Source organism: Hesperophylax consimilis, chromosome 2, assembly GCF_061612785.1.
Source record: "Hesperophylax consimilis isolate HC1 chromosome 2, BYU_Hcon_1.0, whole genome shotgun sequence".
Taxonomy (NCBI): domain Eukaryota; kingdom Metazoa; phylum Arthropoda; class Insecta; order Trichoptera; family Limnephilidae; genus Hesperophylax; species Hesperophylax consimilis.
Genome location: NC_142837.1, coordinates 45,511,331 through 45,527,449, shown reverse-complemented (window position 1 = coordinate 45,527,449; position 16,119 = coordinate 45,511,331). Strand labels below are relative to the sequence as shown.

General features: G+C 37.9%; 2 protein-coding genes across 5 annotated transcripts in view; one reads left to right on the top strand and one right to left on the bottom strand.

Annotated features, from left to right (window-relative positions):
• AdamTS-B (ADAM metallopeptidase with thrombospondin type 1 motif B) overlaps positions 1-6,246 on the top strand; it is a 213,503-nt gene extending 207,257 nt beyond the window's left edge. The window contains exons 15-18 of the mRNA XM_089643485.1: positions 303-420; positions 943-1,159; positions 2,838-2,977; positions 3,588-6,246. Of these exons, the coding sequence (XP_089499611.1) occupies positions 303-420; positions 943-1,159; positions 2,838-2,977; positions 3,588-3,734 (622 nt within the window). The 3' untranslated portion in view covers positions 3,735-6,246. The remainder of the gene's footprint in view (positions 1-302; positions 421-942; positions 1,160-2,837; positions 2,978-3,587) is intronic.
• A 5,026-nt stretch (positions 6,247-11,272) lies between these two features.
• The window catches only part of LOC149426062 (G kinase-anchoring protein 1-A-like), a 31,893-nt gene continuing 27,046 nt past the window's right edge, over positions 11,273-16,119 (bottom strand). For 2 of the 4 annotated variants that reach the window (XM_089645629.1, XM_089645650.1), the window contains exons 6-7: positions 14,226-14,365; positions 11,273-13,296 (exon numbers count right to left, since the gene is read on the bottom strand). In XM_089645629.1, the coding sequence (XP_089501755.1) occupies positions 13,243-13,296; positions 14,226-14,365 (194 nt within the window). In that variant the 3' untranslated portion in view covers positions 11,273-13,242. The remainder of the gene's footprint in view (positions 13,297-14,225; positions 14,366-16,119) is intronic. The other 2 variants (XM_089645638.1, XM_089645646.1) reach the window with 2 other exon arrangements.

The following is a 16,119-nucleotide window of genomic DNA, read 5'->3' as shown; positions in this document are numbered from 1 at the left end:
AGAAGGAGAATAATTGCTGCAGAATGAGTATGCAAACAAAAAATATTCACAGCAGCAACATTTAGATAACAAATATTTTAGTCAGTTATGTAAATTATCTCTGAATTCTTTACACATCAGTTCCAATTACGAAAATGATAATTATTACTTTTATCGCTTGTCTGAATTCTTGACACATATATTCAAATCAAGTCGTAGTGCATTGAACCAGAGTCACAATCACAGACAGACCCACAACCGAAATTGATATTTATTTGCATAATTATTTGGTGGTAATTTGTATGTAATAATCTGTTTTGCAGAAAAATAACCTTGGCCGGAGAATACTTGGTGGCAGGTACACCAGCCCTCTACGAGAGAGACAGGGACTTGGAGAAGGTGAAAATTCCAGGACCGATTGAAGAAGATATTTTAATCTATGTAAGTTAGCACTTTCTCATTCAATCTCTCTTAATAATTCTTTTTATTAAGGCCCAGTTGTTTTGCGAAAATTCAAGTGTTACAAATTCATCAAACTGCCATTCAGTACCATTTCGTTTTTTGGTCAGGTTCCTGTTAAAGACCGACTATAGGTCCGGTTCAGCTTTTGAACAATTTGTGACCAGCAGAAGAGGACATCTATTATGTTGTTATTATATAACAATTCGATAGAAAGCTGAAACACACCAAATGATTATTAATTATATTTCTCTTAAATTACAATTACCTAACACTTATTCTAATATTTCTAAATTATTTATCTGTGAAACCTTATAGCATGGGATGATATTCTAAGAAATGATTTCCTTAAATTTCTTAGATTTAAATTTATTTTTCAACACATTAATTTGACATTGCCACAAATTTGCAATTGGCCGAGCACAACAGATGATGATATTATTCTTGTGTACTCATCGTAGTTTTTATGTGGCCCGCTGAATAATGTGTTATTATTGTTTGCAGCAAATGATCTACCGCGGGCGGCACCGCAACCCGGGCGTGCGCTACCAGTACACAGTGGACAGGCGGAAGGGAGCATCTGGTGAGGACGGGACAGAGGGAACCGAGGGAGCGGAGGCGTTGGGATACCGCTGGGGCGCTGCGGACTGGACCGTGTGCTCACGCACCTGCGGGAGCGGCATCATGCGTCGGCCAGTCGTATGTCTCAATAGCTCAGACGGTCAGTCAGTTTCTAGTTCGTATGCAACTGCAACCATGTTCATGATCATCAACCAGACTTTCGTGATTAATATTTAGGTTATTACCTCATGTTGCGCTTCCTCCATCAAACAACAGCGTTACAGTGTCCATCATCAGGGCAGATCTGTAGAATGTTATGAAGTGTGTGTTATATAGAGGTCGGTATTTCAATATAATAATTAATTAAATTAGTGTAGTTTTCGGCATTTAGTTATGGTGTAGCCATCAAATTCCGGATACCAAAATCTATTAATCTTAGCCTCCTCTATTAATGTTAAAGTGGCGTTAGGTGTCCTCCTTGCGTTTTGGGTCTTCCCAGAACGTGAACAAATCAACCAGACTGTTCAATTCTTCCACCTAACTCACCAATTACTCGGGCGATCACAACATAATATAGAAAAATTACTGCACTTGAGACATTTTTCATGATTCTTTGGTAACATACAGCAAAGTTCTGAAAGTTCTGGTTAGAACTCCGACAGACGAAATATTTTGAAACTTTCAAGTTTTCAATGTACAAAAGCTTTATTCAAAAAATGTTTTGTAAAACTCAAAACTGTTTTGGAATACTCCACTGCCCAATATAAATACTCATACTTACCTACCTTATCACATGTAATAAAATGAACTGTGTATGTCTAAATACATAAAAGGAAAAGACCGGGCAATCGGTTCATATTATGATCTTGCAATTGAGAACTCTTTTGTAACCTTTATTTCTAAAACATGCTTCATTTATGAAACGCCAAATGTGTGCTAACAATAATATTTGTATGATTTGTATAGCACCGTTTTTGTGCAAAATCACCTCAAGGACGCTGTACAAATATATGATACATTTCTACAATTATCTATCTTATTACGGACTAGTCACACTATTATCAATTTATGTCTAACAGATTGCATCCACCGGTCCGTCGATCACCAATACAAAGTCATATGCATGGGCGCCCGCAAAAAATTTTCTAGGGGGGGGCAAAATATTTTTAATAACATAAAGTGATTTAAAATAAAAGCTTCTTTTTTTATGCTAACATAAAGTGATTTAAAATAAAAGTAACATTATTTGATTATTTTCAATCAATCCAGGGGGGGGCAAGTGCCATATGTTCAATGCATTTGATTAATGAATATGATGCTAGAATGTACATATGTTATTAATATTATTTATTTACATTTTATACAGGCAGATAATATATAGTACCTTACTTACCTGGTAGGCCATTTGAGATTAACACTGTTTATTGTTTATTAGAGAAATCTAGATACGGCTCGAATGCACAGGACATAATCAAAAAATTGGACATGATTGGACCTTCCGGTATTTATTTTATTAATATGTATGTATGTTCTTTAATGAGCTTGTTTGGGAAAAGAAAAGCAAACTTTATGCTGGGCGGTACCAGAGTACAAGGTTTTGATCAGAATTCATCTTTCTAAATATGATCCGTCCCTCGGTATAAGACAGATTTCGAATAATATAAACCCAATATGAGAGCTTAAAAAGGTAAGTTTTTAGTTTAGACCTGAATTTTGTTGGACTTGTTATGCATCTTAGTTCCGGAGGGAGTTTATTCCAAGCCTTCGGCCCAGATACTCCGAAAGCACGATCACCAATGCTAATTTGATTTTATAATGTATGTGCATTATTGTTACAGTACCAGTTGACCAGGAGTTTTGTATCAGCAACAATGAGATGGAGAAGCCTTCGGAGCTGATGCGGGTGTGCAACAGCCCTCCTTGCACCACCTTCTGGTGGGTGGGCCCCTGGTCCACCTGTCCCGCGTGCGTCAAACAGGTGAGCCAACACCACGCACCATGCCCACAGCCCACATGGCCCACTTGGCGTGCCTAGCCCCACATGGCCCACTTGGCCTGCATAGCCCACATGGCCCACTTGGCCCACATGGCCCACAGAGACCATTAGGGTAGACCTGATCCAACTAACTCTACACAGGAGGTCTTGAGGTTTCCTCAAGGACCTATGTAATATTTGGCCACGTTGTGCGGCAATCCCTTCAAGGAAAGGTAGGAGTAAACCAAGGTTTTGTTGAAGAAACCCTTGTTGTAGGAGACAGAAAACACAGAATGCCGGCAAATCATTCAATAGCCGAAATGTTAAACACACAAAAGACACATTCTCCTGTCGTAAATATCAACAATGTGCAAATATTTGGCATGCGTTTGATGTGTCTCCCATCTGCGCACCAATACCGACTGAGGGTGCTTAGAAGCACTTACACACCTATGTTTTAAAATACTAAAGACTACAATCTGTCAGATAAGATAGGAGAAACTATCCACGGATTGTCCTTCTATTCTAAAGAGTAGAGATTGTTCAGATTGTTGTGTATTATTATACAAGATTAGTTAGGAGCCCTCTAACATAAATGTTTGTTTGTCCCCAGACTCACGTGCCGACCGTGCGCCGTAGAAAGGTGCTCTGCCTAAATCGCCAGGACAACCGTCATATAGCGGAGAGCGAGTGCGACGTCAAAACTAAACCAGCTGTCCACCTTAACTGCGTAGCAATACCCAAGTGCAATTCATATTGAGGGACTGCAATCTGTTATTTGCTACCTGTAAAGGAACACTAACTGTGTTCTGTGACCCACCACAGAGGTAAACTCTGCCAGAGATTAAACAGAGGAATCATTTGACAGCAAACAATGACTGTAATATATTATTATTATAAAATGAAAGCCATTTTTCTAGAAACTAATATTTATATTTTTTTTACAAAAAGTCCGCCTTGTATTTTGTATACATAATATAATATCTCGCCATAATAATTAATATACCACGATTATCGTTATTGCAAGACCATTTAGTAGTAATGAATCAATATTCACTAAAACATAATGTGTATAGCAGATTATGGAACAGCTTAAATGACTTGACCATATGTACACACGATCTTCGGCTAACGGTTTAAAAACAGTGTGAAGTGACTTTCCGCTCGAAGAGCTGGTGAGGATGACAGTACCTGGAAGAAGGAGAATGATATATGTTCACATTAGACGAGACTCCAGGAGGAGTTACCGTGGATAACAGTGCATATGAAAAAAGCCTCAGAGGGGAAAGGAAGAAATAGGAGTTCATGACGATGACGGTTACGGTTTATGGAATGTGAGATAAGAAAAGTTGACTTTTGACTCCAAACAGTATTGCTTTTATTAAGTATGTCAATCCTTCAAACGACCATTTTAGAAATAATAGATATATATATACAAATAGAATCTTATATATAAATAGAATCACTCTTGCAAGCCTTTGTCTCTTTTTCCACAGGAATAGAAGTATTCGATACTAATGTTGTGTACTCACAAACTGTCGCATACAAGTCGAAATCATGAGAACCCTATCGCCACCACCTCTCAAAACGTCAAAACTAACTTTTATAACCTCACTCACAACTGCTGCATGTGATGTAGCTATCATTTTTTGCTACTTGTTACAAAATGTCTGACACAAGTAACGATGAGACCATCATTCGTATTTATTACGTCTTGAAGACGAAAGTAGTATTTAACCACTTCCACTGGCTGGTCGCGGGACACTGGCATTACTAATGAGTTAGCAAAATAATCTGCATTGTGTGTCGTATACGAACAGGTAGTCGACAAGATAATTGAATCGTCATGTATCGGATATTTGCATATTCCTTGTGGAAGGAGGGCCTTAGTTGGGTTGGCATAGGATGTAGACGCACCTCGGCACTGAGTCTGAGATATTTAGGTTTAACTGTATATGTATCTATCTGTTAGTTTGATAAGCAGCTTAGCACTGAAGCTGTTAACGTAGCTTAAACCAAAATGTGAATCAATAATACGCTGCCATATGTTTTAAGAAAAAACCAAATGATATTAATACTATCCGGGCATTGTGTGTATTTCTCCCTGTACCATCTGGAGAGAGCTAAGCGTAGGTTAGAAAAGTATTACAATTCAAAAAAGCTAGAATTATAGTTAATTAGGACGAAACCCATGAATTCAGTAATTAATTCATCGTTTCTAATCATTATGGAGCATGCTATCAAGTGCAATGACATTATAAAACTTAAAGACACGTTGTAGAGATCTCTATGTGGCAAGCAAAAGATACAGTAGGTACATAATTGCCGTCCTAACTAATCTCCAACCTAATTGCATAAATGATTGCCAAAATGTGTGTGATGAGAAAGTATTATCATTACATATTACATTACACGGCAAGCACTAGTAAAACTCAATGATCCACATTTCATTCGCAAATAATTATTTATTACATATTATAAATAATACAGTTTTTTTATTATTTTCCATAGATTTCTTAGAAGCGTCATTAGAGAAAGTGCCTGTCGTCTCTTACAGTATTCCGTGTTATTCTTAGTATGTATAAGCATATTGTCATCTCAATCACATCCATGATGTAGAATCTAGTATTCAACGCAACTTTTAATTACATAAACACATACATATTATTTGAATGTAATCTTTTTCATACATGAATAAACAGTTGAATTAAGAATTTACTGGTAACGTATGTGTATTTGTTACTCGCCACATTTAGTGTTAATTTTGTGAGACAATATAACGTGTCTATATGGATAGCTTTAGACTTGTATGTTTTTTCGTAAATTTACGACTTCTAGCCAATGGGCATATTGCATTTTGAAAATCCAATATGCCCATTGGCTAGAAGTCGTAAATTTACGAAAAAACTTACAAGTCTAAAGCTAGCCTAAGTTTGTAATGTCATTGATCAAGTGTTCAATCTCTCTAACCCCTCAATAAAGACTAGTTTGTTACAAGTTGGTCCTGGAACCCAACAACTGGCATCCTGCAGCAGGTGGTCAATGTGGCCAGGAATCTCCAACCAAGAGCAGCCTCACCTTATTAAGGATTAAGTCTGGGGCTCGGTTTTAAGAGTCTCGGGTCTTAAAATTGTTATTTATAATAAAGTCGTCTTAATGCAATATGATTAGGGTAATCAAATTAAGTATTTAGGTTTAAAAGTTACACATTTCATATTATTGTGTGAATGTATTTTGATTTTTTTATGAAAATAAACCATTGTGAATTTAAATATTGTTATTTATTTACAATTATAAGCAATAATTAGTTGCCTGATCCATACAAATTAAAAATATCACCCGAGTAAAAATAAATGCCGCCGACGGGAATTGAACTTGCACCTTCTGATGTCCGGACAGGTGCTCTGGACCACTGAGCTACGTCGGCTTATTTCCAACACGCCAAATAATTTAATATGTACTAGTACTTCAATCAACAATTACTGCTTATTATATTTTTTCAGCTCTAAACAACCAACTTTATTTTTGTAGGAAAGGCTTTGTTAGTGCTAAATTTCCCACAAGATGGCACTAGATGGATGAATAAGCCGACGTAGCTCAGTGGTCCAGAGCACCTGACCGGACATCAGAAGGTCGGGTTCAATTCCCATAGGCGGCATTTATTTTTACTCAGGAGATATTTTCAATTTTATGGATATTTCAGGTGACTAATTATTGTTTATAATAATTTGTTATCCTTTGTGCTATGCATAAAAAACCTCTTGTAAACATTAGTTTATCATTAAAAATATAATTGTATATTTACGTACAAATCTCAAGTACGTCCAACTACATATTTAATTTGGGAGCTATCTTTGGGCTGGAGCCTCAAAATATCTGATAAACCCAGGAGCGGTTCTTCCCTTAGGTCAAGGTGTTTGACCCCCCAAAATTATAAGACAACAATAATAATAAATTATGTGCATCAAAACAACTGGTCTTATTCTTAATTTACTTGAAATGTACTGCGAAATAGCAGGGTCGCGAGCGGCGGCGGCGAGTGACGAGCAGTGACATCTATTATCTCTAATAGAAGCTTTCATCCATAAGTCCACACATTCGCTGGGTCAATTTAAAGAATGTCCCCGTTTTTGGATCTTCTGTCTCTGTGCGCGCCATAGAATAAACGAGATGGCACTATGTCTTTCTCTTAGTAAAAATTAAGTACCGAAGAAAGCTTAGGAGAGGAGACTTTCTGTGAGGGAGACAGCACAATAAATATTATATTATTTTACAGAGATGGTCATAAACATGTCGGTTTTTCATTTTACACGCTTGTCGTGTGTGGAACAATGGTTGTTTTTTAACTGCAATTCTTTATGATGTTATCGAAGTAGAATGAAGCTGAATAATGAAACAAAACAAAAAACTTAAAAGATCATTGTCAAATTTAAATGAAATAGATAAACATCGCGCCGCTTCGCACCACAGAACCACCATACTCTTAGCTTTGCACCCCGTATCTTTGGAGACTGCAGACGGGCGTTTAAAACTCTTATTTTATTTGCTATTTTATTTACTTTAATGTTGTGTACAACTACATTAAAACGTAATAATTTTCCATGAGTACTTGGATTGTGTAGTTATTTCCAATTTACTATATCAACATATTATGTATTTTGAGTCACGGAATCATGACGTACCTACTTACAAATTGATATAGATAATAATATATGGGTATCTTTCACAAATAAAGATTAGTCACACATTTTTTCAAATGACCTACCATGCCTGGATCTCTAGAGCCGCCTCTGGATAAACCTACTTGATTCTGCACAAAGCAGGGTGGTTCATCTGATTGTCAATCCGTTGTCAACAGACTGATTGCCATCTCTAATGCAGACGCAATGTAGGCATGCTGAGTCTATTCTACAGGTATTTCAATGAATCCAGCTCGAAGAAGCTAGCTGCATTGGACAGCCCCTACTTCCCCGCCTTGCAATGCTGCCAAACTGGGTGGCGATATTGTTTATTGCATATTGTTTCTTTCCATTGTATATTTTTACAATAGAATTTTTAACTTCACTAGGACAAGCGTGTGTTGAGGTTAATAATTTTACAAAATAATAAAAACAACACAAAGATTATGTATGCTATTGCTTAGTGCCGTTCGCCCGTTCGTGTGCCACATACAGATAAGAGATTATTGTCACATTTTATTTAATTTTGTTTATCGTATACCTATTTGTTTGCATTCCTGCTTACGGCTAATCCGTTTTTGTTTGTACAGTCGATGAAATAGACTGCGTATTATTTTTTCAGTTTAATTTTTAAAAGTTAAGTTTTTTTTTATATAATGGAGGAAGACGAAGATAGGCCTCCCGACCCAGAGTCGATATTGGATTTTTCTGATTCGGAATCTAATACGAGCCAGGTTTCTATTGCGTTCCCATCTCGTAAACGACGACCATCGCGTAGCCTTCACATTCCATCGAAAGTTAAATCTATACCGCCGATTCAACAAACCTCGACCTCTAACGACCTTAACACCAATAGTAACATCCAGCCAAGTACTTTAACTAGCGATAATGCAAAAAGTACTGACTTACTTTATCCTGCTTCAGCTTCCGGTCCATTTATCGTTAATGTTCAGAGAACTGAAGAGGGAAAACTTATTCATCCTTTGGATTTTGGAAAATTCGTATTTGACTCAAAAAATAATAACCTTGGTATTGTTAACGGTTCAATTAAACCGGAAGGGCGATATAAATTATCTATCGAGTTTAACACTGCCGCTTCCGCAAATGGATTTGTAAAAAAAAATGACTCGCTCTCAAATCATAAATATAAATCGTTCATCCCTACATTTAACCTTTCGAGAATGGGTCTTGTGCGAGGAATTCCCTCGGATATCCCAGAGGCTGAAATTGTTGATGCTTTGAATAATTCCCACGGAACCCCGAAAGTATTAAAAGCACGTCGACTGAACTACAAGGATTCTACTGATGGAAACACGATCTGGAAACCTTCCCATTCTGTTGTTGTTACAATCTGTTGTTGAGGGACAATCCCTACCGTCTCGTGTGTTAATTTATTATACCTCGCTTCCCGTCGAAGTTTATAAATTTCCAACAATTCAATGTTTCAATTGCTGCCGGTTCGGACATTCGAAATCCGTATGCCGCTCCCCCCCCACGTTGTTACTATTGCGGAGAAGGTCACCCATTTGATCAATGTCCGAAATCTTCCAATGATCCCATTTGCATTAACTGTTCGGGTGCACATACCGCGGTCAGTCTAGCCTGCACGGAATTAACAAGACAGAAGAACATAAAATGGCTACCGACAACATTTCGTACTTCCAGGCTTCAAAGTTAATCTCTCCTGCGAAAAAATCATTCGCAGAGATGACATTGTCCTCAGCTCCTTTCCAAACAACCACCTTTTTAAATTCAACTTCTCACATAGAAACCATTCTCAAGCCAGTCAAACCCAACCAAAATACAGTAGAACCTCGTTAATTCGAAATCCAGCGGACATCAAAAATCAAATTTCGAATTAACGAATTCCCACGTAATTCGAAATTTTATGAAAAAAAAAAAAAAAAAAAACGCCGAAAATCGATTTTCTCGGCCGCCTCTTCAAATCCGGGTGGTATTTTAGTTGTAAATTCGTATTAATACCAATTATTTCTTTATTTTCGCGGTCGATTACCATAGCGGGCGGCCCTTTAAATTCAGATATTCGCAATAAATTCGTAAAAATGCTATATATTTACGCGTAAATCGAGATTTTGCTGCGGATTTCGGTCGCGGCCTACCCTTTAAATTGAGATATTCGTAAAAATACGATATATTTTCGCGTAAATCGCGATTTCGCGGTAATTTTCCGTCGCGGCCGGCCCTTTATTTCAAATATCTGAATTTGAATTCGTAAAAATACGATATATTTCCGCGTAAAACGAGAATTCGCGGCCGTATTCCGTCGCGGCCGGCTCTTCAAATTCAGATATTCGAAATAAATTCGTAAAAATTTGATATATTTCCGCGTAAATCGAATTTTGTCGGCAGTTTTTCGTCGCAGCCGATCTTTTAAGTAAATTCGTAAAAATATGTCATATTTCGGCATGGATCGAAATTTTTCGGCCGATTTCCGTCGCGCCGTATTTTTTCACCTCGGATATTCGAAGTAAAGTTAGTAAAAATACGATATATTTCCGCGTAAATTGAAATTTCGCGTCCGATTTCCGTCGCGGTGATGAAATACGATATATTTACGCGTAAATCGAAATTACGCGGCCGAGTTTCGCCGCGGCCGACCCTTTAAATTCAGATATTTGGCGTAAACTCGTAAAACTACGACATATATCCGCGTAAAATGTATTTTCTCGGCCCTTTAAACTCGGATATTCCAAATAAATTTGAAAAAATACGATATTCCAGTGTAAATCGATTCAGATTTACAAAATAATAATACTAATTAGGAAGATGTATAACCACGTAAAAATACATTTTTCGGCGTTTTACCGCCACGGCTGACTTTTAGATTCAGATTTACGAAATATTATGATTTATTTTCGCAAAAATCAAATTTTTTCGAATTACACGAACAAATTTTCGTGCGCGGACAAAAATAAATTTCGAATTACGAATTAACGAATTTCGAATTAAAAAAAAATTTGTATGAAAAAATTTTCCAGCGGAAATTTTTTTTGCGAAAATTTCGAATTACGCGTTTTTTCGAATTATCGGGGTTCGAATTAACGGGGTTCTACTGTATACACCTTACCTTGATAAAAAAACAATTGAATAATATTTTGGCCAGCCCGAATGGGAATGCCAAATCCCAGATGCCCAATGGGTGTGCCATTAATGGTAATACTTCCCCTCCTGCTCTCCCCGAAATAATGATTTTGGTCAATACCTTTAATACAGCATTACTCGTACCTTTATTCTCTCTGAAACCAAATTGGTTGTCGGAGAGTATTTTGTATTTTTCTAAGAATGATACTAATCTTGACTCAGCCAATCTTTCTATTATTTTTGAGAGAGTATTGAGCAAATATGTAGGTCTGTAATTATTAACATTTAGATGATCTCCACCTTTGAAAAGAGATATAACCTTTGCATTTTTATCAGCCAACTCATATACATGCTGTTTATACACCATGATACTTAAGCCATCGATACCACAATGTATAACACAATATAGTTCCCCTGTCTTTACACTGTGCGGAAAGGGGGGGTCTCGTGTGGTGAAACATATAAAAAAATCTGGCAGGAGGGAGAAAGGTAGAGGACATAATAAAAAGAAAGGCACTCGGGTTAGTCAGGTTTATTGATTAGCAAACAATTTGACAAGTAAGGTAGCATACGTGCACAACTGGTCGGGGTTCAATACATCTCGGGAACACGGGAATACTCTACTTAGATCTAAAACAATCATTTGGTTCACTTAAAACAGTGACAACGCAGGTTCATACTAACGGGATTCAAAAATATACTTTAATATCTTTCACGGGGGTTTTCAACGTAGGTTTAACAGTTTCAAAAATAGATTCTTTTTTAAGAATAAACATAATTACAACATCAGTAGTACAGGAAATTACGAGATCTTCTCTAGTGCCACCACTTTACTCACAGTCGAGCAATACATCGCAAAGGAAGAAGACAGATTGTCAATAAGTATCACTAGCAAATTAATGTAAATAATTTAACAGGCAAATCAACATTGATGGCGACAAGAGTCATGTGGTTGGTTTGGCCTTTGCAAGATGCAGCACTAAGTGCAGACATGTTATATGTAATAGAGCACCTAGTAATGGAAAATTGGAGCACTGACAGTGAGCAGCTATTAATGGAAAACTGGAACAATGACAGTAAGCTGACAGTGAGCAGCTAGTAATGGAGTACTAGAACACTGACAGTGAGCAACTAGTAATGGAAAACTGGAACAATCACAGTAAGCTGACAGTGAGCAGCTAGTAATGGAGTACTAGAACACTGACAGAGAGCAACTAGAAATGGAAAACTGGAACACTGACAGTAAGCTGACAGTGAGCAGCCAGTAATGGAGTACTAGAGCACTGACAGTGAGTGAGCAGCTAGTAATGGAATACTGGAGCACTGACAGTGAGCAGCTAGTAATGAAATGGCATGAGAGCAGCTGGTAATGGAATACTGGAGCACTGACAGAAAGTAGCTAGTAATGGAATGCTGGAGCACAGACAGGGAGCAACTAACAATGGAGCACTGACAGTTGTGACTCTGCCTATGCAAGGGCAATATACCCATAATAACATCATATTTAAAATATAAAATTCTAAGTATAAAATCACATATTGTAATATTATTACAGCTAATTTAGCCTAGAGGGAGGAGAGAAATTACTTCTGAAAGACTTTAATTTAAAACTGATATGGTCAGATAGAGTTATAGATTATAAAATGAGTTCAACTCTCGGTATTAAAAAGAAAGGTGTATAATAGAATTGAATTTCTTTCCCCCTTGAAAAAAATTTACAGAGTTTAATCATTCATTAGAGTAGTTTATAGTACAACCACCGCAACGGGACGTGGCTCAATTCTCCTTGTCCGCGGCAGGAGGACGTTTCTTCTGCAAGAAACAAATGTCGTTACTCACTTCCTTCTCAACACCTCTTCAACACAACGCTTCAATACTTCAACAGAAAGATGGAACCAACGTATCGCCGTACACACTGCATCAGACGTAGTACTACGTCACTAATTGAAAACTTTAAAATATCTAAACATTTTATTCTGATTGTAATTGGAATGTTTCAATTACAAACATCATTTTTGGCTACATATATTTTAGCAACATAGAACATATTTGCAATATCCACAACGATACGTTAGTCGACAGGGCAGTTTGTATTAAAATAGTACTTTATTGTCCTAGAATCTAAGAGCAGCATTAATTGAAAACATGCAAAGTAAAATTAAAATAAATCACAGTTGCACAACTTCATTGCTAAATAAGTATTTTTTTTAAATATAACAATATTGATTAAAAAAGCTAATCAAACATATTATTATGTACATTTAGAAAACAGGTACATAAAAAAAAATTATGATCCAAACAATTTTGCAAATACATGAAATCGTCACAAAACTATGATGCTGACTGCGCAGTTATAAAATAATATAAAGTCGGTTGCTTATTGAGTAAGCCTGACAGATAAATTCTTGTTAATTATTATCACATAGTCGAGGGGCCCTCCGTTCCCGAGAGTTCTCGAGTTCCCGAGGGCAGAATTACCTTCACTTATTACGAAGCCGTCTTGTCATGGAAGGAAACTTTTTTTATCTTGGAGGCCAATCGCTGAAAGAAATAACACAATGATATTCTCTGCTTGCAGATTGCTTTAAAGTCCTACCCTTCCGGTTAAGTAAGGTGACGAACCCAAACCACGGCCGGGGTCCAATAACGGACCTGGCATCAACAAAAACCCTCTAATAGACCTCAAAATTATAATATGTTTAATAACACTGTTATTATTGATAATAAAACCAAATAAATACAAAATAAAGCATTTAAATAAAGACGTCTTCTTTATGGATGCTGTGTGAGGGTTCTTTTTAAGGAAAGGAAGGATAGGAAGTTCTGGAAAGGAAAAGGGTATGAGGGGTGGATAGGAAACTGGAAGTCTGTGTGTCCAGGAGAGACATATGAATCCATCCCTCCCACTGAGATGCAAAGCGATGGGTCGAGAGTCTGACCGAAGACGTCAAAAGAGTGTCTCTCTCAACCGGCCTGCCACGCAGTTGGTGGGCAGATGCATCTGCCACCAAGACCTGGGCAAACCTTACCCCAAGAACCCGGGCACCCCTGCTAAGTCAACAAACGAAGCGAACCACTGGGGGCAACCTATGGCAGACGTGTTGGTTATCCAATAAATGGTTCCCGGGACGGCGGTACCCATACCCGCCTTCCAAATTGTGAACCATCTTCAGGTTGCTTTATAAATGATTTTTATGGAATCACTAAAGTGGGCGGTCACCGTCATTATTGCGGGAATCGCTACGAACATTGTGCCATTACAGTATACTTAGAAAAAATTGTAATTTTATTGTGTAAAATATAATCCATGGACGGATTTGATAGGTAATTAATTAAATATTATGCAACTATTTATTGTTCTGTAATATAGTGGGTAGGGCCAAACCTACACCCATTCAAAGTCAAAATTTCATTAAGCGGGCAATCGTTTCCTATTTTACCCCTACGTGATAAAGGAATGGGGTTGTTACCTTGTCCTGCCTGTTGCCGCAGGAGCAGCGAGACCTCTCCTGCTGCAGGGTAGCATTCAGCATAGCCACCTCCGCATTAAGCTCAGCCTGCACCTCTCGCAGGTTCATCGTCTCCACCAGCACCTGCGCTTTGTCCTTCACTGCAACACACCACACAACCATCAGACAGGGTTATGAGAAGTAATGCACCCTGGGAGTATTTCCCGACCTAATGTGAATTCTACATGAGTTTGTTTCCTAATTATTATTTTAGAATGTACAATCTCCAAAAGCATATCAAAACACTTTCGAGCATGTAAACTCAGCCACCCTGGCAAATTGGGAATTGCCGAGCATTTAATTGAAACCGACCATTACTTTGGATTTGTTCCTGTCCTGAGAAGGCCAAAAACACATAGAGCACCCCTAATTAAGGAGGCAACTGAAATTCATAAAAATCACATTCATATTAATAAAGACGACGGGGCTAAGCTCAGTAGCTCTTGGTATCCGCAAATTGAAGGGGCTACACCAAAACTAAACGCAGATAACCATTTTATATTTTACTGTAATTTAACCCAAAAATAAACCACTATAATACTTTTGGCCGTGAAAATCTCAAATAATTTAATTGATTATAATATAATATTATATTTAAAGAGTTAATGGTGACAGTAAAATTAGTTTCTCCAAATCTCCAAAAATGACAAATGAACTTTCAAAGTAAACTCATATAATAACACATGCACAATCGTCTCTCATGGCGTCACACAAGACACAATTCAATACAATTCATACACTTCAAATGGCCGTGCTGCATTACTGCCGCACCAGTCATTGTATACACCGTAATAACATACGCATATCGGCCGGCCGCAAATAGATGTATGAAAAAATTTGCATACATCTAAATAAAGATTCAAAAACAAAACAAACAAATATCAACATTTTTACGCCTTATGTCTTTGGTACTATTCGTTATTGTCCAAAACTTTTAAAGTTCTATCCTCAGCACGCTCTTATAATTTATTATTAATATGAAATTTCAATGTAGAAGATGTGTCGGACATACTGCTCCTGACTCGACTACTGCAGTTTGGCGGTGGGCGAGTCCCAAATAGAAGCATGAGCCCAGGGCGCGTCTGTACGCCACCGAGACCATATGCTACCACGGCCATATGACTAAAGTCGCCAACATAAAATGTGTATTGTGTTCATTTAATTGTAAATTGTAATACATATGACAATAAATAAAACGTCGGAGTGTGGCTGGAGGGAAACAGACAGAGAGGTTGTAGAGAAACGGCCGTACGCCGTCATCACGCGAAAGAATGATAGGCCATGCGCCGTCATCGCGTGAAAGAACTAACGGTGGTACGCCGTCATCACGTTCCACGCAGGCACAATTCTGAGAATCCACTACAGTTCGACCACTGCCCGCGCCCTATAAAACATCAAAGGCCCTGAAAAAGGCAAATCACCAACAACCTTCATCAGCTTTAGAACACTCTCTGCTCTGCCCTTTATCTCGCTTCGACTTATGCCTATGCCCGCCTTATTTATCTTCTGACCCTCACCTTATCCCGGACCACGGACTTCCCTACCTCTTGGACCAGACCCAGAAGCGTCAACAGGAAGAACCCTGCAAGCGATCGGACGAGCTATACAGCAGCTACAGAGACTGCGCGTTCTCCTTCCCCATGCCACTGAAGGAACGACATCTTCCGCCTCCATGGATCCGGACCTACAGTCTTTTGTATTTCACCCAGTCTGATACAGAAGACAACCTCATTGGTTAGTCTGGAGATTTCACTATTTAGATGAAAATCCAAAAATTATTTCCTAGGAATTTACCCGTTACTGGTTGGAAGCAGTGGGAACCCTTATAAATGGTATTTGGTATTCACAAAAGTAT